At 40.7% G+C, this 25649-nt stretch overlaps 1 protein-coding gene across 1 annotated transcript in view; it reads left to right on the top strand.

Moving 5' to 3' along the window:
- Positions 1–1686: 1686 nt before the first annotated feature.
- Positions 1687–25649, top strand: part of TBC1D12 (TBC1 domain family member 12) — a 41368-nt gene continuing 17405 nt past the window's right edge. The window contains 4 exon segments of the mRNA XM_021539549.2: positions 1687–1841; positions 1844–2702; positions 18840–18963; positions 25564–25620. Coding sequence (XP_021395224.2) covers positions 1724–1841; positions 1844–2702; positions 18840–18963; positions 25564–25620 — 1158 coding nt within the window. The 5' untranslated portion in view covers positions 1687–1723.

Consider the following 25649-nt stretch of genomic DNA (forward strand, 5'->3'; position numbering starts at 1 on the left):
CACTGAAGTGTATTTGAGGGTGACACTGCCACATGGCATCCCAGGTAAACAATGAACACTTTGTTGAGAATGAACACAGACACTCTCTGGATCCAAGCGTTTCCTTAAACGTGAAATTCTCACTGGTAAAAGTAAGAGAGCCTCTGTAGCACCCAGGATGTCTGTTCACTCAGCAGGCAGAGTGATCAATCTCCACGTGTCTGAGATGACTTGAATCACAGTGGGTAACAAAGAGCCTGCCATCTTAGTTACAGCAAAACTTTAATTAGAAAGCTTTAGCTAACAAAAAAGCTTAATTAGTTCATTTTTGTTAATGGTTTCTTTTGACCAAAATAGTGTACAAAGTGTTCCCATAAGCAGCTCAGCTGGCATATTCAAAGGATAGGCAGTTCTGGAAATATTTATTGGGCATTTTTGCAAGAAGCTGCGGTCAATGGTCCCTTATTTGGCACAGCTGTAGCTGGATGAGGCTGCATGCTTGCTATCAAGATAGTCAAATCAGATTTGACATCCCAACTATTAGCCAGTTACTCAAGTCAAAAGGGGCGAGATCAGACTTCCTTCTTGCATGTATAACACCAGTGCTGCACATCTGACCTCAAAACTACACTTACAACATGATAATAAAAAAAAAATCACTATTTTTTTTAACTTAAGGAAAGCCCAGTTTTTATATAGCAAAGTGCTAACAAGAAGTCACAACACAATGCAATGCATCAACTTTTTATTTAGGTGAAGAATGCCAGTTTAAACCTTTCTTTCCAAAATGCTCACAATTTTTAAGGGAAAAAAAAAAGAAGAAAATTAAAGAGAGGCTGTTCCTTCCCTATGAGGGTCACACCTCCCTCTGGGCACGCTCCCCTTGCCCGCCTTTAAAAGCAAGGCCCCCACCACGCTGGAACACCTTAGAAGGTGGGGTAATTAAATGGAGAACTTCTTTAGCCAAGGATTTCTGGGACAGTGGCACTTCCCTTGCTACGAACTGTGAGTATTTATTGCTGGAATACATAAGTAATCTGGTTGGGGTGTTGTTTTTGTGTTTTGTCTAGGATGAGGGGTAGCCTACAAAAGCACGCATGGGACCTATGCTGTTACTGCTTTTCCGGGGCTTTGAAGCCCTTTGCCTCTTTTGCGTGCGATTTGTGGCTTTGCACTCCTGCAAAGGGACTGTGATAACTTGGTTTTTCTCTGAGAAATGCGTTGGGAAACGGAGCTGATGGGACCTGTAAATGCCCTCCATCCGCCTCCCCAGCGTTAACCTGAGGAGCTGACATCTGACACCCCCTCCCTTGCTCAGGAGAGGATTCACCCCAGGATTTCGAAGAGCCGCTCTCATTTCCCTTTTCTCCCCGTCCCGTTTCCCCCAGAGCTCAGGTAGATCCTGACTCCCGCAAAAGCGCCGCGCGGGCCGGCAGTGCCGGGGCTCCCCGGGCGCCCCGCCGCGGAGCCGCGTGTGTGCAGGGCGTGCCCGGCTGCCGGCGGGCCGGGACAGCTCGCTCGGGGCCAGCCCGGGCGGCTCCGGGGCAGCGACAGAGGGAGGAGCTGCCGGGCCGGGCTACAGCCGCGGCGCCTCGGCGGAACGCGGTGCGTGCTGCGCGCCTCTAGGTGGAATACGGTACCGGGGGCGGGGCGGGGCAGGGCCCGTCTGGGTGGCATCTCTATGGTTCCGGGTGCGGCCCTGCCGGGACGGCGAGCGGGCGGGTGCTTCCTGCCCGGCCCCTCTATGGTGACTTTCCGGGGGGAAGGGCCGCCGCCGGCGCCGCGCGCCTGCGTGTGCCGGGCCCGCCCGCCCCCCGCCGAGGCCGCTGCCCGACGCGCGGAGCGGCGCCGGCTGCCAGCGCTCGCGGCGCCGCCGGTGCGGAGGAAGGCGCGCGCCCCGGCCCCCGCCGCGCCCCCGGGGCTCCGCGGCGGCAAATGGTGGGGCCGGACGATGCCGGAGCTCCGGGCGGCGCAGCCGTGCTTCCCGCAGGCCGGCAGGAGGCGGCGGCGGAGGAGGCGGCGGAGGAGGAGGAGGAGGAGGACGGGGAGCGGGATGGGAGCCGGGGCTCGAGCCGGCGGAGCGGCGGGCCGGGGCAGGAGCGGCTGCTGCGGCGGTACCTGGCGGCGCTCGGCCCCGCCGCGGCGGCGAGCGGGAAGCGCTGCCCGGAGAAGCCCGCGAACGGAGCCGCCTGCGCTGTGGGCCCCTGCGGGAGGATGACCAACGGGGACGTCGGCTTCCTGCTGCCGCCGCAGGAGCCGCCGCCGCCCCCTCGGGCCGGACGGGATGAGCCGGGGCCGGAGGAGGAGGAAGCGAAACTGCAGAACGGGGGCTTCCTCCCTTGCCCGGCGGGAGGCGTCCCCTCGGGAACCGCCTTGGAAGAGCCGCTGAGGAGCTGCCGGCTGCGGAGCGAGGCGGAGCGGCGCGGGGGGGCGGCGGCCGAGAGCCCCTCGCCGCCCCGCAGCCCGGGGGGCGACGCCGGCAGCCGGACCTGCCGGGCCCGGGCAGAGCCCGCTGCCCTGCCCCCGGAGCCCCTCGGCTTCACGGACGTGAACCTGAACTCCCGCAACACGTACGAGGTGAGCCGCCGCCGCAGCGCCCCGGAGCACCTGCCCCACGGCGGGACCGCGCCCACCGAGCCGGCCCCGCCGGAGCCCGCGGAGAGGGCGCGGCACCGGGGGGGCGTCGCCGGCGCCGGCAGCACCTTCGCCGAGTTCTTCACCAGGTAAAAGAGCCGGTGGCGGGGCCGGTGCGGGGTAGCCAGCGTTGCAGCCGGGGCGAGGGCGGCCCGGGTCAGGCCGTGGGCTGCTGTGCAGGAGCGGGTCTTGGGCAGCAGGGTCTTACTGCGGGTCACGAAGAGCGGTTCCGACCCTCACGGGCTCTTTTAGGGCAGGATAGAGGCTTCGGACGTGACGGTAGGATGATAAAGGCCCTTTTACTACTACGAGCTACATGGACTTCAAACTGGAATTTGCTTCCTGTACCAGGGCATATCGCTGCCTGAACGATCACAGCGGTGCTCATTAAACCGCTTGGAGACTAAGTGAAAGTTGTTGGTGTTGGAAACGCCTTTCAAGTCGTCGTGGAAATTGCCAGGTGTTATAACGCATCTGCTACTTGTTGATGGCGTAGATAGAGTTTACTTACTTAGTTCTAAGTGTGGTGTTGAAAACTTCAAGGGCTCTGCTTTGTGCTTGAATTGACTTCTGTTGAGTTTCTAGCACAGAACTGGAAGCTGTGGGACATCCAGCTTTGTCACCTACGATCTCTGTCGCATTACTCACTCTTTAGCATACTACACAGAAGGTGCAGCTGGGGTATAATAATTTATAGCATGCTCTATATTGCCTTTATTATGCTTGAAGTGAGGAATTTAGTTTCCAGCAGTTCTGTCTCCCAAACTGAGGGGTTATAGTTGTTGTTCAAGTCACGCTGATAGGACAGTAGGTCTTTAAGTGTTTTAAGATGACAGAATAAGATTAATCTATTAACTGAAAAATTGAGATGGGAGAGGTTTGATCTCAGAGTGGGATCCCAAACTGAGAAATGACCTCTCTGCCTACTCTCAGGAAAGGGGGAGATGGATTCTTGAGGGTAGGGATAGTAGCAGTTGAAGAATAAGTTTGGTGCACTCACTTTGTTTCAGGGATGGACTGAGAGATGTCCTGCTATTCTTTCTATTCCGTATTAGTGTTCTTCCCTCCCATGCTTTTTTCCTTTTTTCTCATGTCATGTGGACTGCAGTATATTGTATGAGAGTAGCTCAGTGGGTTGGAGAATGGTGCTAATAAGGCCAAGGTTGTGAATTCAGTCCCTGTCTGGGCCATTCACTTAAAGAGTTGGACTTGGTGATCCTTGTGGGTCCCTTCCAGGTCAGAATATTCTGTGATATTACCTTCCTTTTGCCTCACTACTTGAACACATCGACCAGTAACATTAGTATTGTTGCTTTTTGTCCCAAATCAATAATTGATTGAAATTCTGGAGCATTTTTTTCATAGATGCTGTGGCTTATCTGCATGTGGCAACTAAGCACTACACAGCTTCTTGTTTTCCACACCCTATACCCCTGGCCCCAGTGAAATGGGGAGAAGAATCAAAAGTAAAACTTACAGGTTGAGATGAGAAAAATGTGGTAATTTAAACAAAGTAAAATGTAATTGTAATAATGATAATATAAAGAAAAACCCAAGTGATGCACAACACAATTGCTCATCAGCCATTGATTAATGCCAGACCCTTTCCCCACACACTGATCATCCTCCTCAGGGTAACTCTCCCAGTTTATGTTCTGGGCAGTAGGTTTTTGTAGTGTGGAATTCTTTTGGCCAGTTCGGATCACCTGTCCCAACTATACTTCCTCTCAGCTTTTTGTGTACTTCCTCACTGGCAGAGCATGAGACACCAAGTCCTTGACTTAGGATAAGCACAGCATAGCAGCAAACAAAACATCAGTGTGTTATCAATATTGTTCCAGTACCGAATCCAAAACAGAGCTTGGTACCAGCTACTGGGAAGAAGTTAGCTCTATCCCAGATAAAACCAGGACAATAGAAAAGTTTGAACTTGGCATACAGTAGAAGTTGTCAATATACATTGATATTTGCTGGTGTTAGAAAAGGCTCAGTTAATAGATGAAAAAGTTTAATTGCTTCTATCCTTACAAAAGCTATAGTACAAGATATCTCAGTGGAAGAGTGACTCTCAGGAAATCTTATGTCACAGTGCCTGACTGGCCCAGCTGGCTGTGTCTCTGCTGCATTTGGCCTGGTGAGCAGTGCTGGCTACCTTCAGTTCTGCCTATACATTTATAAAAGAGCCTTAGTTACAGCTGATTCAATCTCATCAACCAAAATGAGATTGACTAATGAAAACTTCCAGTGATTTTCTTTAAAAACAAATTCAAACTTGTCTTGCTTGATAGATTTGTCTCCAGATAAATAAATACTAGAGTGGGTAATATCCATTATGAAAAGTGGTAATAAAGCTTTCATAACTTTTTCAGTAGTTAGTTCTTGTCTTCTGAACTGATATTTCAAAAGCTTAGACTTCTCACTTTTATTTTAAACTGTCCAGATTAATTCAAAGCTGACAGTTGCCAATGTAAGTGGGTTATCCTGTAGTTCTTAAAAAGTGGATGTCAGTAATGAGAACTGGAATGATATAAAAATGGTCCTGTGTTTGAATATTTGTAGCAACTCTACTTCCTTGTGAAGTTCTCAGGAGAAGGTTGCTTGTATTTTTGAATGTGCACAGGCTCATAAATGATACTGCTGCCCAGAATTTGAGTTGTACTGAGTGAGTGTCTGTGTACCTGAGAGAGAGCAACTCACTTGTGTTTTGTCAAGAGTGTGTAGGTGCTCCCACAATGTAAAATAAAAAACAAAAGGTACTGGATGTGCTACACAGGTAACCCAGCAACCTGGAGTATCTTATGTAGGATGTTTTGTTCTTGTAATGCTCTTTGTTGAGTTTGCAAACTGTCTAAAATTTCGTATTTCCCATTGTGTTTTTCTAATAGCCATAATTATATGGAAATTATTCTAAAAGCTGGAGAATTCTTGCAGATACTTAAAAAAGAGAAGGCAAAGGATGTCCTTCTGCTTTCAGCTTTATTGCTGAAATTGCTGTGACTGAACAGTTTGATCAGACAGATCTGGGTTAGGAGGCTGCTGTTTCCAGCTGGTCCAGCTTGTTCCCAGCTCTTCATTTACCAGACTGACCTGCTTCATAGTTCTTTGAAATAATCCATGTTAATTGTCTGTCTTCATTCACTGAGCCAGAGATAACACTGATGAGGTGAGGTGGGGGAAAAAGCAAGCAGCTGTCATCAGATGCATCTTATCCAAACTCTGTGACAGGGAGAGTGTCTGTGCCCTTGAGATTGTCATTAATAATTTAAGATCCTTGGAAAGTTTGCATTGGTAACTAGAATCTTTTTTCAGGTAAGTATTAGGTATGATATATGGCCCTGGGATCTTAAGTTGTATTTGTGCCAAATCATTAAGCCTGTCAAATCAGTACTAAAAACTTGTAACAGAAAAATAATTGGTTTTGCTCTACATCTTGTTTCTCTTCAGATGTGAAGTGGGATGCCACAAGTAGATCGGTATGTGGAGCAGAGTGTCAAGGCAGAAAATTGCTTGGCTATGGTCACTTGTGTCCACTGTGCTACTGTTTTGGTCAGAGCAACAAATGGCTTCTTGGAAGTCACCTGTCACTGCTTTGTCATGATTCATAATGCAGTAATATACAGGCATTGTTTTTATGGTTTGTGGTCTTACATAGCAGCTTACAAGGGCAATGCTCTGTTCTTGGGTTTTTGGATCGCTGTTGGATGCAGAATGGTTCAGTGAGCAGGAACATTGCATGGACAGTTGAATTAAAGCCATGATTATTACCTTGACTACAGTATACTCTAAATGTGCGGCTTTGGGGGACAGAGCAAAACAGTAAAACAAAAAGGTCAAGCAGCAGCAAGTAATCAAGGGCTGAGATAAAGACTCTATTCTGAACCTCTTCTAAAGATGCATTCTACTTCATGGTTCTATAAATAGATACTAGGCATCTTTTCAGCTTGCGTAGATATTGTACCTTTTTGAATTGTGTGTTTGCTAGACAAATTTAGGTATCTGGTAGTTGGCAAAGTTTCTTATTCCTGGATTCAAAGTTTACTGTTGACAACAGTGATATTTGCTTTTTTTGTAGTAGAGCACCATTTTCCCAAGTACTTGTGTTCCAGTATTCACCCAAGATTCACAGTGAGATTAATTTATAACTGCTACTTCTTGTAGGCCTTTGGAGTTCGCTATGCGAAATAGGTGTAAGGGGTTATAAGCATGCATGGCTAGTTGGCACACATATTCTTATGGAAACTGTCTTTAGTCTCATACTTCCTTCATTGCTCAGAGTGATTGTGTTGTCCAGAAGTTTTGAAAAATATCCACTTGAGGAGATGGAAAGTCAAAAAAGTCAGTATTTGTAGGCACAAAGCACTAAGAAATCACTGAAGCTAACATCTTTGTCTCCCTCATTGTAAACACAGCCTTGTGGTTCCATGGGTAGGCAGTTCTTCAAAAGCTGCTAATCTTCTTGCCTTTACAGATGTCCTTGGCAGAGACTGGAGTGTTGCAGGAAGGTTCACTGTTACTCAGTACACAGTAGTGTCTCTAGCTTTGTAGTTTATATTTCAATTTATTACTAAGCAACACTTGCAGCTTTTTGCATTACCTGGGCATCTACCTAGATGGGTCTTGAGAAGGTTTAGTACCAGATTCAGCATTTCTCTGGGAGAAAAGCTCTGCATACATAAATAGTCAAAAAACTTCAGGGGAGGTACTGTGCACCTATGGAGAAGAAATATGTTTAGTGGACTTTTGATCAAAAATGAATCAAGTGTGAATGAGCTGTCCTAGTTGTGACAGGTCTTCTAAACCTTCCGTACATATAAAGATAAGAAAACAGATTGATGGGGTCACTTGACAGTGCTTAATTTCTATTCCACTATTGCCTAAGCCTATATCTTGGTCAGATCTTACTGATCCAGAAAAAACTTTGGTGTTTTATTTTTGATTTTGATGTTGTTTTTTACATTGCCCAGATTAAAACAAACCAAATGAAAAAAAGTACAGCTGTACCATCAATATATTGGAAACATAGTTAAGAGAGAAGAGTTAAGGGAATACATAAAAGCTTCCCCCAGAAATCATGAGGGCACCCTTCCCCGTTCTGTTTCTGGTTGCAGTTGCTTTTGCTTTCTGTAACTTAAGTGAGGAAATGGATACATATAATTGCTTTGAATTCAAGTTGACTGGAGAAAGTAGGCAAGAGTACTTGGACTCTCATCTGTGGGCAACTTCAAGCAGTACTCTTTTTTCCTAAGTTAGAGACATAAGTAACTTGATAAAAATAGGAAATAGCATTAATATTATCGAGTTGAGAAACTCCTCTGTGGATTTTTCCGTGACATTTGTGAAGAAGGATTTATTTTGTGAAGTTGTGTTGACATGTTGACCAGTTTCTGACTTTCACTGAGTGTTTCACTGTAGATAAGATGCTATACACCCATAGAATCAATTTGATTAGAATGTCTGTTGACTAGCAAATCAAAGTTAAATTTCAGGAGCTCAAGCAGAAGAATGTTATGTTGATTTAACTCTGGATAGGTTTCAGAAGGCCACGTTGCTCCAGCTTCTGTCTGCAGCAAATCTTTCCCCAGCTACCCCCTCAAAAAAAAAGCTGACAGAATATATGTCAATTCTAAAGCCTTAGATGTATAGTCTTCATCAATCTATAATGCTAAAGTGTTATTAGCAGTCTTTCTACTCTCCTTGGACAACAGTGTAATGGACAGTTATATTCTACATTGGTACATATATTTGCACTAGGAGTTTTATAACCCTAGTAGGAGTTTTCATGAAGTAAGTTCTCATTAAACTGATGCTGTAAATTTTTTGGGGGAGGTCTGTGTGGATTTTTTTCAAGCCAAACAGCTTAAATTGCTGTTTTGTGTGCAGCAAACTGTTGGAATCATAGCTTGTTTTATTAAGGAGTGTTCTACAGAGGCATTTAAACTTAATCTGAAAGCATCTTCTCCCCCTCCCCTTCATTTTGTGGAAGGCCTTTTCATTCATCGTTGTCTTCTGGTTATTTGGGGTCACAAGGATTCTTACAGAGTATATTGAGAGTACTGTGACAAAGTGAATGGGACCACTCTTCTGAATAGGCTATGACTAAAAGAAGAATTTTTTACATGGGAAATAACAACCAAAGGAGATCACTTAAATCGCAGCTGGCCTCTAAGAAAATGATAGTTTTATGTTTTTGCTCTCTTGGCTGTTCAGTTATTCATTAGGTTATTTTGCCCTGATTGCTTAAGAATAAAAAAGGAGTTTAAGGTTTTTTTGCCACATTTCATTCACGTGGATGCAAAAATTGTTACTCCTCTCTTCAATTTGTTGGAACTACTAAGAAGTTTACAATATAAAGTCTGTCCTTTTTTATCATAATTGATCTTGTTTGCTGTTCAGCTGGGAAGGGACTAGGTTTGTTGATCTGGGTGGTTGGCATTGCTTTAAACTTTGCGTGTTCATCTTTTTATTATTGCTTTCTAAGGAAGTGAAGCACGTTTTTTGCTACATCTCTCTAGTACTGCAGCCTGTTTCCAAGGTTCAGTCAAACCTCTCAGAGTCTGAGAGAGCTCCAGCATAAAAATCCTACAGATTTTTGAATGAAGTCTGAACACAAGGAGAGCCTGCAGAAGAGACTGATTAATTTGCCTCTATTTTCAGAAACCAGTCAGCTGTGCAAGCTACCTGCAGAGCATTTTGCTTTTGGCTCAATATTGGAGTAACAGTCTGAAGAAGAGTGTGAGTGTTGTATGGGTGAACTTATGACTTTAGTTAGTAGAAAACTAGTTTTCATGGTCATAGATGAGTTTATTCTTTCAGAACTTCAGAGAGCCAAACACTCAGGTGAATACACTGGTGTTCTTCTGAATTCCTTTCCTGCTTTCTTATGGCCTGACTGAAAAGAATAGCTGTAGCCTATAGGAGTACTTTCCTACAATTTTTCTACCTTCTCCAAGGTACTCCTTTATTAAAAATAAGCTATGTTCAGTTTCCATTGTTATATTGGGAATTTTTATTTAATGTGCTCTTGGGTAAGTGATAGAGTGTCTTTTGATCATGTAGCATAATAAAAGGTTCCTTGTTGGCTCCCCTTGCCTCTGACATTTGTTGGTCTAAACTTCCTGAAGGCCAGCTGTAGGAATAGGCAATCTAAGCTTGGCTGTGCTCAGACCTCAGACTCAAAGCTCTGTCCTGTCTGTGTTGCTTCAGTTGCTTGATGCATTCATTAATGTAGGATCTTGTCTGTCTTGCTGCTGGGCAGCAATGAAGCAGTTTGTATGCTGGATGCCAGAATGCTTTAAAACTCAAAACAATCCATTTGCTATCAAAGGTATTTGTGTGGTTGGCATCTATCTGCCTTAGGTAGCTGAGGGAATTGGGGTGGTTTAGACTGGATGACAGGAGGCTGAATGGAGAGCTTGTCACTCTCTGCAAATACCTAAGAGGAGGTTGTAGTGCCATGGGTGTCAGTGTCTTTTTCCAGATATGAAGTAATAGGATGAGAGGAAACAGCCTCAAGTTGTGGCAAGGGAGGTTTAGGTTGGATATTGGGAAAAGGATAGGTTGGATATTGGGAAAAGGATCATCACTGAAAGGCTAGTCAAGCATTGGAACAGGCTGCCCAAAGAAGTGGTTGAGTCACCATACCTGGAGGTGTTTAAAAGTCATGTAGGTGTGACACCTGGAGACATGGTTTAGTGGTGATCCTAACAGTCATGGGTTAATTGTTGGACTCGATTATCTTAGAGGCCTTTTCCAACCTAAATTATTATATTATTCTAGCTTTTTCTTGTCGTAAACAGTATTTTGCAAATTGCTTGCTGTTCCTCAAATTATGTAAGTAGTGGAGTGATAGGAAAATTTCTTCCTCATTTTTAGGAAAGTTATCAGGCAAAACAGAATTAAATCAGTCCCCTGGCTTCTTATATCTGTTAATAAAGCAAAAATTAATTATTGTGTTCTGTAATATTTCTGTAATTGATCACTGAGGCAATGACACAAAATATATTGTGAATTGCTAGTTGCAGCTGAAACCCAGTGCACTGAGTGACTGCAAAAGTGCTGCAGTTAATACCTCGGTTGTGGTGCTACATTGTGCAATCAAGTAGTTGACAGGCACTCTGTCAGGCACCAGAAAGGAAAAATATTAACTGAGGCTTAACCAGGCTGGTCAGAGTTGCAATCACCCCTGGGACAATCTTCAAAATAAAACTCTGCCCTGTGTTTGAACTTCGAGTTCACAGACTTGCAGGCCATGTCAAAGGCTGGAAATCTTTATCACCTTTGCTTTGATAGCATACATTGTATAGAAACATTTGAACTATAGGTATAGTGATTACCCTGATAAAGCTGGTGAGTTTTGCCTTAACTAAAAGTGAGGCACATCTAGAACAATTTCAGGTTCTTTGTTTAATTGAGTTGTACTTTGTGAGAAATCTTGGTGAGCTGACTGAAGAATTTGCTATTGTCAGGAAACAAAGGAAATGTTTCATCCCTGCTTCTGGTATTTATGATCCTCTGTGAGCTGTTGTAGCTCATTAAGCTGGAGAGTGAAAAAATGTCGATGGTTTTCTGTGGGACTTGTGAGTTGGACTGACTTGCAAAGTATAGAGAGTCTTGGAGCTGATGCAGCAGAAGAGATTGTAGGACATTACTGTGCAAGGAGGAGAAATAGGCTTCCCCATTATGTGGGTTTGTGGAAGGAAGGGATCTTGTTCCTCTAGGACTGTTTTGCTTGGAGTGTGTTGCTCATTAAGTAGCTGTGACTTTGATGGAGTAGATGTTCCTGGCTGTACAAAAAAATACCAGAAAATACAGATACACAGAATATCTTGTAGTCAGCTGGTAAAAATTCTCCACTTCTCACAACTGTGATCTAAGACTTTGTTTTAAATGCTGTGGGTAAGTGACCTTTGATCATTATTAGAGAAGATTGACCATAGTGTCAAAATAGCTTTATAACTGCCTGATCAAACATGAAAATGATAGACCAGTTAGGCATATAGCACTGTTTTGCTATTTCACTCTAAAAAGTAAAGGCTGATTCTCTTCCTTTATTTGTATTAAACCATTCTGAAATTTAACCCCATCAGTTACCTTGCTTATGTGTCTGCTTTTTATGTATGTTTTTGAATGTTTGAACTGCTTGTAAAGCTGATCTGTGGAACAGCTCTTTGTTAGGTAGAGTGTAGTCTGGTAAAATACAGTTTATCAGTGAGTGTTCTGTACAAAGTGTTCTTTAATACTGCTAAACTCTTTCAACTCTTAAAACTTTCCAAGTATTTGTATACCTGTAGTAAAACTTCTGCCAGTTTGTAAAGCCACTGTGGGACTGGTATCCACTAGGAGCTTGATAAGAGAGTTGATCTAATTTAGTCTCATCAGTGCAGTTCCATGATTGTTCTGTCAATCTTTGCCCTCTCCAAGAAGCCACCTCCTTCCCAGCTTCTCAATCCTTAGCAGCTAGTCCTTGACAGTTCATTAAATTTCAGGCATACCTAATTGTAGCCAAGGCTTTAGAATATAAATGGAGACATCATATTTAATTAAAAAAAAAATACTACAAGCTTGGTCTTGCTGAGGATGGTTGTTGTTCTGGGTAGGAGTTTTCATTTCCTTATTTTATTTGTTTTTGTTGGAGGGGTGGGGAAGCAAGAGAGGCCAAAAGCTTGCTTGTGTAGCATTTAAGACTGCAGGTTCAGAGTATTGCAAACATTGAAGCTCCTTTGGAGAGTGTCATTTGCAATATTCTTTGGGTTATCTTGGTGCAGAGAGAAAGAGGAGATCTTTACATCTAGAAAGTGCTAAAACTAGAAACCTATAACAAATCTGTAGTTGGGGTGATAAAATTAAAAGAGAGTCTTGTATCTAGCAGCTGCTTGGAAAATGGTGGAAAATGTAAACTGTAAAATTGGTTGGGTCACATCTCTTCCAATATAGGGCACAACTTTGAAGCTTGTGCTGAGAGCAATCACAAATGTATTGGATCAAAATGGGCTGACACTTGAAGCTACTGAAATTAAAGATGTAGAATGCCTGTTGCTCTGCAGGCTTTGTAAGTGGCTAACCAAAAAGGTTTTATTTCCTTTCAATGATTCATTATTTATGCTTAGAGTTGAGTTACCTTTGTTTCTGCATGTAAATTATTGAAAAGTCTTGTAAAGCAGAGGGGCTAATTCTTCTTAATAAAGCAATGGGGTTTTTTTTTCTGTTGTTATTTCCAAATTATTTCACATGAGAGTATAACAGCATGGCCAAGACTCAAGTATGGAGAAGAATTCTGTTGTTCTTAAGCAGCTTTTGTTACGCCTGGTATAGAGATGCCAATATGAATGTAATAGTTCTTGTTATGTATTTGGGTATGGAATATTCCATATAGAATATGGAATTGCAGGCTTATAGAAGTCTCCAGAATTTGTTCTAAAAGTATGGTTTTAAGTAAAAAGGATTAATTTTAGTGTTTTCTGTCTGTAAAAATGTATCTGTAGCAATTCCTGGAACATGCCTCTTCCAACTCTTTACTGATACAACTCTCTGGGTAAAGATTGTTGGGTAAATAAGTAATTTCCTTATCAGCTTGCCTTTCAGCTAATTCAAATTTCAACAAGTTTCAAACATACACCTATTTTGTATGCTTATGAAGCTTATTAAAAAATTAGCATGGGGTGGAGCAAAGGCAGATAGCATGTACAAGCAGAATCTCTTCTTTGTGGAGATGCAAAATCAGTTGTTTTGTAATACAAACACAGTTTTTAATGAATTTTGTTACTTTATTCCTTTTACATGCTCTGAGATTTCGTTGGAATCAGTAGATTTTTAATGTTATTTCAGAAAAATTTAACTTCAGGGCTTTTAACTGCATTTTTGTAACTATATTAAAAACACAGAAAATGTACTGGGTTTTTTGGTCCAACTTGGTGTTCATTTGTAGCATTACTTCTGTACTGGATTTCCTGTCTAAGCCTTTGTGATTGTGATTCTGTGAGGAATCTGTGGGTTGCTGATTCCTTCCTGTTCGTGTGTTGCTTCTTTGGATTAAAATGATGCTGTTGTCTTATGCAGTGTTTACTAACAGGTACTAGGTGCTTAATCAAAAGGAAAATCTAATCAGCCCTCACTTCCTCTGTCAGCTCTCGTGGCTTTCAAATCTTGTTTCTTGTTTCTTGGCATAACAACTTTCCTGTTATCAAAGCTCTTGAAAGATGGATGCAATGAGAAGAAATTATTGATGATGGAGAATGACAGTAAACCAGATTGTTGTGTGTAAAGTAAAAGTCAGAAAAATATTTTGACAGTTAGCTTTTTATTTAAAAAAAGTAACTTAGACTATGCTAGTATAACTTGAGATCTCTTTTTGGAGCTATTTTATTTGTAAATGAATGGATAACTTTGAGCCTGCTCAAAATGTTTATTTTCTAAGGATGAGAAATCAGAGAATAGTAGTTTACCTTTCAGCATTGACATATAAACACAGCATTAATATATTGGTAACATTATCCTAATATCTGAATATTTTATTTGGAAAGAAAATGTTTTTCTGGTGCCACACTACATTTGCCAAGGATGCCCATAGTTTAGTGGTTTTGTTTTGGTTTTTTTGGTTGGTTTTTTTCTGTTTTTTTTGTTTGTGGTCATTTTTTAGGGGTGTTTGTGTTTTGTTTTGATTTTCTTTTGTCTAATGTAATGCAGCATTTCAAATTAAATTAATTTTTATATTAAAGTGAAATGTAAGGAAGCATAATTTCCTCATGCGTATCAGTAATGCTATTCTTTGATACCACTTGAATTTTGCCAATTTTTTTTTGTAGTGCAAGATGAATAGAGAAAAGTAGTCTCATTGTTAGTATGCTTTATACTGATATTCCTCCTAAAAGGCTCAAGTATAACTCCAACCTTCCTCTACACCTGAAATCTGTCTATAGATTGCTTAAAGTGTCAGAATAGGTGAAGCTTGAGCCTGTATATGGAGTTTTAATGATTGGGAAGGAAAGCTCTGAAGGTGTTGCTGGGTTGCACAAAGCGGTGGAATACAGCTATAGCCTGGTGTTCGTGGCACACAGAGGAGCTGTACAAAGGGAAGATCCATATATGTTATCTCTGTTGAGAGAGCTGTAGAAAAAATATGTGTAGCTCGAAACAAGGTTAGTTTGACATTTTTGGTCAAACAAAAGATTCTTGTCAGACTCTTGTTCTTGTGGAGAGGTGACTCAGTTATACCTAGAGGCAGACTGCTGGAGGTGGATCTACCCTGGAGCCTTTCCTACCTGCTGCTGTTCAAAGCACTTCAGTTTTATTTGAGTGGCTGTTGTGCAAATACAGCACAGTCTGGTTTTGGATAAAATTTAAGACCAAGGTTGAAGTAATTGTCTCATATTTTCCAGCAACTTCCTCTAAATCTTGGAAATCTGTCATCCTCTCTACCTATAGCTACTGGAAATTAGAAAGAAGTTTTTTTGTGTTGAGATTTTTTTGGGGGGGAGCTCAAAACCTCAAAGTAAATTAAAAAAAAATCACTAAAGGATCAAGTTCTACCTATCCCCTTCTGAGACTTAATTCTAATTGCATTTAGACTACACTAATAAATAGTAACAAACAAGTGATTTTAAAAGCAAAAGTGGAATGGAAACAAGTAATTTCATTAGTAGAACATAGTGTTAATGTCACCTTTACAAATGGTTAACATTTTTGAATTGCTGTACCACCAGTATGGTGAAACTTGCATAGACCATTCTGAGCACAGGCAGGAATAGTTGAAGCAACACTGTTAACAGGGGGGAAAACCACCCGTCATAGCTGTCATTACAGCTGTTGCAGTTGTGTGATCACAGGGCACAGGTTATTGTTTAGCGTAACCCAAACCATGTTAGCAGTTGATGTCCTGGTCTGTGCCAATAACTTCTCATTCTGTGGCATTTCATTTCGCTTTCAAGATCTTCAAGGCACCTACTGAAACATTTTAGAGTGTCATTTGAGGGTGTTAATATGTGTTATATAAAAGAAGCAGGGGGGAAAAAACCTTTGCAGCTTTCCCCTGGGGTTTTGTAAACCAGAGCTTAAATCAACAAATTGATTTAATATTTCTACCCCATGGATCCTTGCATCAGAAAGAATTGTTCAGTTCTAGAGTGTAGACTCTTTTTTTAAGGAATTTTGAGGTTTTCAAATGGATTTTGAGATTCTATACCAAAATGCTATTGACTTTTCAGCCATTTCAATAGTTGACTCTTCCCGGGATCAGTGAGACTCATGAATATTCTAAGCAGTAAGAAGCACATCAAATGTAGTACACTTCCTGCAGTTCAGTGAATGCAACTTTTAAGCATTTACAGATGCTGTTCCTTAGCAAGGCTTTTGTAAGGCTTTACTGCTGTCAAGAACACCTCAGATGTGATACTGTTAGTTGCCAAAACAATGTATTAAGAAGTGTCCTTCCATCTTCAGCAAAGTTAATTTGTAATCTCTCATTAATTGCCTTGGATTAGAATTGTTGTGTGAAGTTTATTCTGACATGATACAAAGTTTTACCAGCTTTCAGCCTTCACAAGAAACAGACTTAATTGAAAATGTGCTCAGTAAAAGTTCTTTCCTTACAGACTACATTAAGGGAGGTTTTTTAAAATGTTTTATTTGTTTAAAAAGAAGCTGAAAAATTAAATCTTGTGAAAGCCATGAGCACACTTAAATATTTTGTATCAAAATATTAATTTAAAAAATCTGTATGTTTACACAGTTTTTTTTTCTTTTTAAAAATCTACCACCTGGTTAATAATGAACCAGATTTGATACAGTGACAGATTGCCATCAATATTAAATGCATATTTCAGCTCCTACATATGCTAGCGGCAGTGGAGTTCAACTGCCAAGTAACTGGTGGTGTTCCATAGTATGGACAGAGACTGGATGGTTATTGCTACCCATGAAGTCAAGAAAGATACTCCAGAATGTACCTTCCTGCATACCTGCTTTTGTGGAAAAGGTCTTCTCTAATGAACTTCTAATACAGCTGTTGCAGATTTAAGGGCAGGGCTGTGGAGTAGTGCAGAGTGACATGTTTTCTTTAGAAAACTTCTGTCTTGTTTGAATTCTTTGAATGCTCCTCCTTCCCTCCTGAAGACAATGTAAAGCACTGTGAAAAGTGTCCTTATGAAATGAGCCTTTGTTATTTATGTAAGCACACTTATTTTTTTTTTTTGTCTTACTGAGTGGATCTGTTCATTTCACTAATAGTGTGCAGTCCTGGGATTGACTGAGGATGGTTTTTTCAAAGGCATGGGTACCATGGCTAGTCTTTTTCACTGTTCCTCCTTTCCAGGCTGTATATCAGAAACCACTGTCTTGGAGCTTCTGAGTGCTACCTCGGCTTCTGCAGGGGTGGATGAAGATATTACAAATTTCTCTGATGGGGACAGAATTGTGGGATGCGTGGACCACAACCAATGCTTGCTAAAAGAATTTGTATTAATTAAAGTATTATTAGTAGCAACGACTCCATTCCGTTAATGGCAACCAACTATTCAAACCATGCAATCAGTTATTCCTAAACATGTTTTCCCAGTAACTGGGTTGGAACAACATCTGGGAGACCTCCACAGAAGTGGCACAGTGTACTGGGGCACCAACAGATTCTATCTGGGCATTCTGCAAAAATCTCTCATAGTGTTCTCATCAATCAGGTGTGTGTGTGTAATCCTGTACTCCCTGCCCAACTATAGCAACTGCTGTTTTCTTGAATGAAGTCTTTCAACATTTTTTTTTTTTTTACAAGCTGTTGATGATGGTAGTGTGTGGCAGTGGCCTCAAATGGAGTGAGGAAAGTCTTGGTGTTCTGAGTTTCTTGATTTTTTCCAGGATCCCACGGGACTACCAGTCTTGAGCTTACCGGTTTTTGGGAGGCTTCCACACTCTATCAGCACCTTCTTCTCCATCTCTCCAGCTTGCTGTTTGCTGGTGGCTGGTTCCTCAGCTACACAAAAGTTCACAGTCTGAGGGTTCATTCACACAAACTTGCAATGAAAGGATTTTTGACAGGAATTTGCTTGTTTCCCAAATAACAAAAAACATTCTGGGAACAAAAAAGATAGCTTGCGTATGAAGACCGTACAAGATCTTACAAACATTAACAGTTCCTAATTGTAAAACTATGCTGCCTGGCCAGAAACCCTGACAGCACTGGAATTTAAGAGCCCTGAGCACTTTTCAGACAGATTGTGGTTGTGAAGCATGCTACTTTTATCTGGGCAAAGCTAAGGGACTGTTTGCTGTGCACAAACATTTCTGCTTCAAATTTGAAAAGGAATTGTATTTTAAAATACAGCAAATACTTTAAGTAAAGAATGAATCTGGGGATCTCTTTGCAGAAGAAGAGTGTGAAGTTAGCTAGTTAACACTACAAAAACATCTTCCACCAAAAGTACTCCCATATGAGGTCAGCTGGTAAGCTTCCTGAGAAATAACCTTACAGACTATTGAGCTTTTAATCCCTTTATGTTAAGAGTTTCTGGAAAGTAACTTTCCAGTATTCAGAATAAATACACTTTTTCCATTTTTAAAGCATTTGTACATAACATGGTCTGTGGGAACTTGTGATTGGAGTCAAATAGTATAGCTGAGTATCTGACAAGTGGTCACTAACACGGTCTTGTGATGGTTGGCTTTCTAAGAAGTAAGAGCAGTGCAGTCATCTGCCTCTTTGGATGTAATTGCCTTAGGCACTGATAAAGGTTGTCTGCTAAACAGAAGCTGTGTGATTCTTGCCTGGTTTTCTAGTCCCTTCTATGAAAGTTGAAGGTGTGAAGATTGGTACAAGTAATAATTCACCATTTAAAAAAAAATCTCTTAAGTTACAGGGTGTTTTTCAGCTGTTGTCATTTCAGTCTCCATATAAGTCAGGAAGAAACATTTAAAGCAAACCCCAAATAAAAGTTGAGAGTCTGCTGTGCGCTGTTTATATATAAGAAAGTGCCTGCTATTACTTTAAAAAGCTGTGGTATTGTATGGTTCAGAGGTAAAGTTGAGTGTTAAGTACGAATATTAGCATCAAAGCACCTGTAATGGAAAATGCTCTACTCCAAATTAATTATTTGAAAGTAGAACGCACTACGCATTTGCTGGGCAGTAAATCTCTACAGTTCACCCAAGTGGTAAACTGGTGGAGAAGTTGAAGAAATGTAAGTAGGCACAATATAATTTGTTTATATGCTTATAACAAACAAAACAAAATCCTCTCTTTTCAGAAACTTCTTCACTAAAAGGACAAAGGAACTCAAACCTGCTGTCCAAAGCGCTCCTGGTTGGAAGTTGTTTGGAAAAGTCCCACCCAGGGAAAACCTTCCAAAAGATTCCAAAATTATTCAGCAGGTGAGTAAACATCACACAACTCAAAGTAGGAAGATTGCAAAAATAACACACAGGTACTGCATTTCTCTGCTGTTATATCCACATTGGTGTTACATGACCACAGGGTGCTCTGAGAACATTATTTTGGGGCTTTGTTTAAGTAATCGTAGTTACTAAGGAGTTTGAGTTTTATGATTATTTTGTACATTCTTCAGTACATCTCAGTATTTATTAAAAGTACTTACAAAAACGTGGTATATGTTCAAAAAGCATTTAAGCTGTTTTTGTCAAGGCATTAGAACTTGCATTAATTTCCCATATAAAATTTTGTCTTATTTAACATGGTGTGCTGCAATCTGACTCATTTTTCCATTGCCATCCTTGTCTGGAAGACTCCCTGGGTAGGTGACCTGTGACAAATTGCTTAGAATTCTGAAACATGTAATCTTCTTTAAATTAAAGTTTTAATCTCACTCAAGATATTTTGTTGCGAAATAATACTGTAAGTTAAACTTGAGTTGGAGCTACTGGAATTCTTCACAAAGATACCTCTGATTTCCTTCCTCTGTCACAAGGTTGCACTTCCATATAATTGTTCCTGTGGAATCTGTCTTGGATAAAATAATACTTCTGATAAAATAATACTAAAATGTCAGTCTTCAAAGGGGCGCAATTGCTAATGTATCATTAACATAATGTCAGCGTGCAAACCTGAAGCTGAAAGATTGGTTGACATAAGAAATATGAACGTCCCTGGTGTTGGTTAGAACAGTAACTTGAATCTCTTGAGGGCTGCTTTCTCTGTCTCCTTTCTTAAATTCCAAATAAGCTGATGTGTTTGGCAGGTATAAATGGCTGTCAATGAGGCAGTGTTCAGTTATCTCCTAGAAGGGGCTTTGTGGCAAAGAGGGCCTTTTGGGAGCAACCAAAGTAAAAAATGAGAGGATCTTTTTGAAGGACTTTAATGCAATGTGATTTGTGACAATGGGTTGAGGTTACGTGACCTTTAGAGATCCCTTCCAACCCAAATTATTCTGTGGTTTGTACTGTGAAGTAAACTGAATGTTTTTTCTGTTTTCAAATACACTTTTCTTATTTAAGTGGTTTGCCTCTGAGTAGGAGAGGGCAAGCATTCTTGGTTTGCTTGCAGGTGCATGCTGTTGGCCTTGTGCTATGAAAATACTGTGGTAAAATCCAGATGACTCTTCCATCTTGAGAAATGGAGAATCTGCACAATGTTACCTGTCATCTGCTTGCTGTTTTCTAGTAATGAAGATATTTGTTCTGGAGAACATGTTATAATAGAATGGTTTGGTTTGGAAGGGAGTCCTACTCTCCCTGCTATAGGCTGACACCTTCCAATAGACCAGTTTGCTCAAAACCCTGTCCAACCTGACTTTGAACACTTTCAGGGATGGGGCATCTACAACTTTCCTGGGCAACTTCCTTGAAGATGATGATCTGAAGAAACAGTCCTGCTTTCTTATTCTGTTTTCCCTCAGTGATTGTGTTTGTTTTAAATGGTAGTGTTCCTATTTTTTAAATCCTCTAAAGTGTCAGAAAAGCAAATGTATGCAGCAATGTATTAGCTGTAACCATGATTGAGTTGCTCCTAGTCATGTGGGTTGTGCTGTAATGTTTTCCAGGTTAGAGTCACTGTTGGATTTACATGATCTTGCGTAAAGTACCGGTAATAGCTAATAGGTTTAGTTTTCTATTTGGCTAAAGCAGGCATGGTCTTTATCTAAAGCTTTATGAGCTAAAAGATAGTTGCCAAAGGGGGAACCAGCTTGACGGTGTTCTCTACACACAGAGCTACATACCTAAGGAAATTTGATCTTAAATTGAGAAATTACTCCATTTTCTCCATAATTGGCATATGTCAAATGTCTTCCACATGTTTAAAATTTACTATATAGCTCCATGTGCATATGTCTTTGAAGAAAAGCTGATGGTTACTTTTCTCAAAAAATGTTTGAATTTGCTAAGCTGGTGATGGGTTAGAATGAATGTAGGCACACTTGGTTATTGAGTATCAGTGGGGAATAGCATCTTCACTTCAAATGGCTGACTGTAGTCTCTAGACTAGTTCCTCAGTAGGCTGGAAAAGAATATAAAGTCTTCAAGAAGTTGACAGAAGTATGATTAAAGCTTAATTTGTTTTGTTTACATACAGTTCTTTGTATCTGTCAGGTTACTTCATAACCTACATGGAATGTATCTCTAACCTTGCACTTGGACTTTCTGAATCGGAGTGGAGGGATCAGATATGATTGAAACAGAAACCCGCATTTTCCCCCCAATTTTTTTAGCTCTTTGTGGACAGAACCATGGTTACTTCTTGTTAGCTAGCTTTTTAAAATGACCCTTGGGTGTAAGACTACAGGAAGGTGGGAAAGCAGCCTGTGAGGGAAGTTATGGTAGTTTATTATTAGCAACAAATCTTGCCATTCCTGAACATTATTTTTCATGGTTGGGCACAGTCCTTTCACTTTACTGATGTCAGTGGCCAGTTTTGTGAGGGTGCAAATAAACCCTTGATTAAGGAAACTCGGTAATCAGTCAGCATCCTGCATGTAAAAGATGAGATGTTAAGAGGCCCGGTTGCAAGAAAAATTAACTCACAACAGGAAAAACTTTGCAATGAATAAGAGGAGGAAGTCTTTTGGATAATACTTACATCAAAGTTTTATGGCAATATCATGAAGCATGAAGTACTTTCGTATTAGTAAAACAGAAAAATTACATCATTGTAGATGTATAGCCAAAAGACTGGTAGGGGTTATGTGCCCCTTTTCCATCCTAGCTGAAGGAAACTGCCTTTGTTCTTTTTGTTATGGTAAGAATGGTGTAGTAAATTGCTGATTACATTTAAATGAATGCTTGTGGCTCCCAGTCACTGTCTATCAACTAGACACTGCTATATGACAACTTGACTTCCAGAGAAGTCAGGTAGTGCTTGTAATATCTTGAATAACCTCCAAGAAAATCTGGAAACTTAATTGGGGATACTGTTTCAGACATATTTCAGATGACGATGCCAGCCAGCTGTGCCTTCAGAGACTGCCTAATGAACATGATTGTAAATAATTTCTTTGCAAGCCTCTTAGCCCATGGAGAAGATGATGAATGTTTTTGTGATACAGCAGCCTGCAGGGTTTGCCTGCACCATCCGTGCAGCTGCGCCGCCTCGGGCGAGATGCGCTCCCTCAAAGTGGGTCAGAGGTTGAAAGTTCTTGGCAGCTGCATCTCCCCACTCGCAGCTGCTGGCACGCTCATCTCTCCTTGGATTTAGAGCTGCCCAAGCAGGATGTGATTGAGGCCAACTCTTTTGCTGGACATCTCCTTCCTCTGGGCTTCATTCCTTCACTGTTTTTTTGAAAAGGGAAAACGACTCCCCAGGACTGCAAATGTCAAATGCATTTGATGGTTTTAGGAAGTGTGCCTTTTTTCATGAACTGCAGCTAATAAAACTAGCTTTTATAAGAAGCATGTTGTCATTAATGATGAGTTTGGTAAATTCTTTTTAGTCTTTAGTCTGCTTTAAATTAGACTGTTGAAATACTTTAATGCAGAAGCATTTAAAGCAGAAACAGACTTGTGGCTGATATACAACATTTTGGAATGTATTGACTAAAGTCCAAGTTCTGTTTAAAAATGCAAGCACAATTTCACTTTTTGTGCATATAGTTAAAGAAAAGAGCTTTTAATCTATGACAGAAAGTTTTCTGAATATCAAGTCATTAAGTTTATCTTATTTTATTAAAGCAGGCTTGCATACTTTTTATTGATGTGTTTAAAGCAGTATGGTGTGTTTTTCCTAATATGCCTAAATTAAAGTAAATTCAAAATATCCAACACATTGGAAAATAAAAAAAGCAAAAAGTACACCAAATGTGCTTTATCAGCAGGTTTAATAATGCTTCTATCAGTGGCAGCCTTAAATGAAGTGGAAAAGAAAGAGCTTCTTTTTTACTTAAATCTGCCACACCATTAAAAGCTTGCAGTGATTTTAGCAATGACTGCTTGTTCAGAAGTGAAGTAATCTTTTGAATAGCTGTCACCTTGTGTACAAAATTGAAGGTCTTAATCTTTGACAGTCCATTAAGTGCTAGCTTCGACTGGGTCAATGTTGTACATCTAACCTCTGAAAATATGTTGGGGTGGCTCTGAAATATTTACAAAAAAGAAATACCTGAGGGCTAAAAAATACCTTGACTGTATTTCCAATGTTATCTCCAGTCTGAGATCTAACGGGGAAATTGCAGTCATTGATTCACCAGAATTCCTGTAGTCTCCCAGGGACAAGGGTTTTCAGAGGCTTCTCTTCCGAGGAACAGATGTGGTTTGAATCAGTTTTCATATGACTCAAACATTTTGGCTTGTAATATTAACTCTTCCCTCTAATCTTGATTGTTAGAGTTTAAAAGTGCACAAAGCTCATAATGCTTTTAAAATGTGTGTGTGTGTAAACAAACCCAAGGACTGACTATCTCAGAGAAGTTGTTGAATGCTGTTTTACAGGAGTGGGTTTTAAGAAGATTGTTATTTAGAGGTCATGTTGGCTCACCTTGGACTACTATTGGAGAAAAAAGAAAGGCAAGACTTCTGCCTGTTTGCCAGATACAGAGCAGAAATACATTGGTAACAAACTGCCTTGAAACAAGGACAGATAATAAATGGGGCTATTTGGTCTTGCAAGGAACCTGTAACACTTGAATAACTATTTGCCCTACCAGAAGCAGTGAGAAGTCTGGGATTGTTGTCTTTGTAGGTGCTGTAGCAGTTCAGATTCAGTTGAGAAATATCCCACATAATTCAATTATCACATGTGTAGTCAGTAAAATATCTATTCTAGAGCTAAACCATAGACATTCCCCAGTGTTTTAGATTTCTTCCCTGATTATCTTGTCAGTAAAATGGTAGTGAAACTGTAGGACCTCAGAGTGACAGATGTTTTCTTTTGTTTTGCATAAAGGCCTTAAAATACAGTTCAGCTCCTACTGCCAGGACATTACAACTTGCTTTGACAAGGGAAATTTGTTAAGGAGAACTTCTTGCAATGTCAGTGCTATGTTGGTGGCACAAATGCATCTCAGGGGAGCACCTTACCAGGGAGGATGGGATCAGTGTTTTGAAAATAACATGGAAGTATTGAATCTGCTGATGTGAATTTTTCTGATTGCTTTTTTTTTTTAAAATGAAGTCTTTAAGAGCAACTTCAAAGAGTATTGAAGCAACTATTCTCTTACTGAGGCTTGAAAAAGAAAGCATAAGCATACATAGGTATGTATTTTCATTTCTCTTCCTGAAAGTTGCTTGATTTGGAGGAAACAAATAATATAAATAGAGGTAATAAAATTATAGAACTTATTTTACTTGGATTTGGTGGGGAAAAAAAATTATTTTTTGGTCTTCTGGAGTCTGTTTTTGTGGGATCCCTCTCCTTCTATTGGGCCTTTGAATTTCTTTAGCCAAGCATGATACGTAGGATTTTTTCTTCTCTCAAAGAACTGAGCATTTGCAGGTTAAGCAGACATGCTGCTGAGCTTGAGGTGCTGAGGAAGCAAAATCATCATCTAGCCAGGCTGTATTGAATTCCAAAGGGATAGGTTCGGATGGTAAAACAGCTGTCTTTCATGGACATTTATTTAAAGTATGAGATTGTGAGGTCTTTTTGTTGATTTGTTTTAATAAAAATCTTACCCTTCCAAGGCTGGCTTGGTACTTCAGTACAGAAAAAGAAAAATAGTATGGCAAGGATGAAGAAAGCCTTTAAAATGGTTTCTATTATTCTGAACACTGCAGATATGTTCTGTTGAATTAATGATAAAAACTTTATTTTCCTTCTTCCAGGCACTGTAATTCAAGGCTTAAAAGCAGTGGGCTTTGTTTGTGACCTCCCCTACACCTCATCTTTAAGCTTGGCTTATCTTTCCATTATAAAACCAACTTTGACTTTTGGTTGGAAATGTGCAGAGCTGTGGTTGTACAGGGTCTCCTGTAGCTGGGCTTGCTTTTATACCTGGTTGCCTTGCTACTTGAGTGGTGCTTAGAATCTTATTTATAGTGGAAGTGACTGTTGCTCAAAGCATTACAAATACATCTCTGTTACTACCAGCAAGGCTGAGATAGAGCCCACTTTTGAGCTTTCAGTTTAGAAATGCCAATGATAACGTGACAGGGGACAATGTTTTGTTTTTCCTTTCTAACAGCACATACCTTCCAAGGCTGTGGTTAAGTCAGTCTAATGTTTGTGAGTGGTGTGTGCTAGGGAGACACAGGCTGTATCAGGTACTGCCTCTGTCATGCATCTGAGAAGCACCATGGAAAAAATCTCCCTTTGGGCAAAGGGGTGGATTACTGAAAATATAAAACATGAGTTAAACCAGAAAAACAATCCAGTTGATGTCTGTACAGATCTTGCACAAGTGGGAAGTCTTTGTCTTATGTGTCTATTTTGAGGGCTGGAAAAGGAAGGAGGAACAGACAAATCCACGTTTTCTCAAATGTACAGGATAAATACTCTACATGTGAATTTAAATTTTGGCTTGCATATTGCTGTTTTGTAATGGTCTTTTCCTTTATTCACTAAGGCTCTGCTTCTGTTTTTCTTATTAGGATGACAGTTCTGGCAGTCTTGCGTCAATATCTGCTCTCAGTCTATTAAACACAGGGGTATGAAACTTAATATATACTTTTTGTAG

This window comes from Lonchura striata, chromosome 7 (assembly GCF_046129695.1).
Source record: "Lonchura striata isolate bLonStr1 chromosome 7, bLonStr1.mat, whole genome shotgun sequence".
Lineage (NCBI taxonomy): Eukaryota > Metazoa > Chordata > Aves > Passeriformes > Estrildidae > Lonchura > Lonchura striata.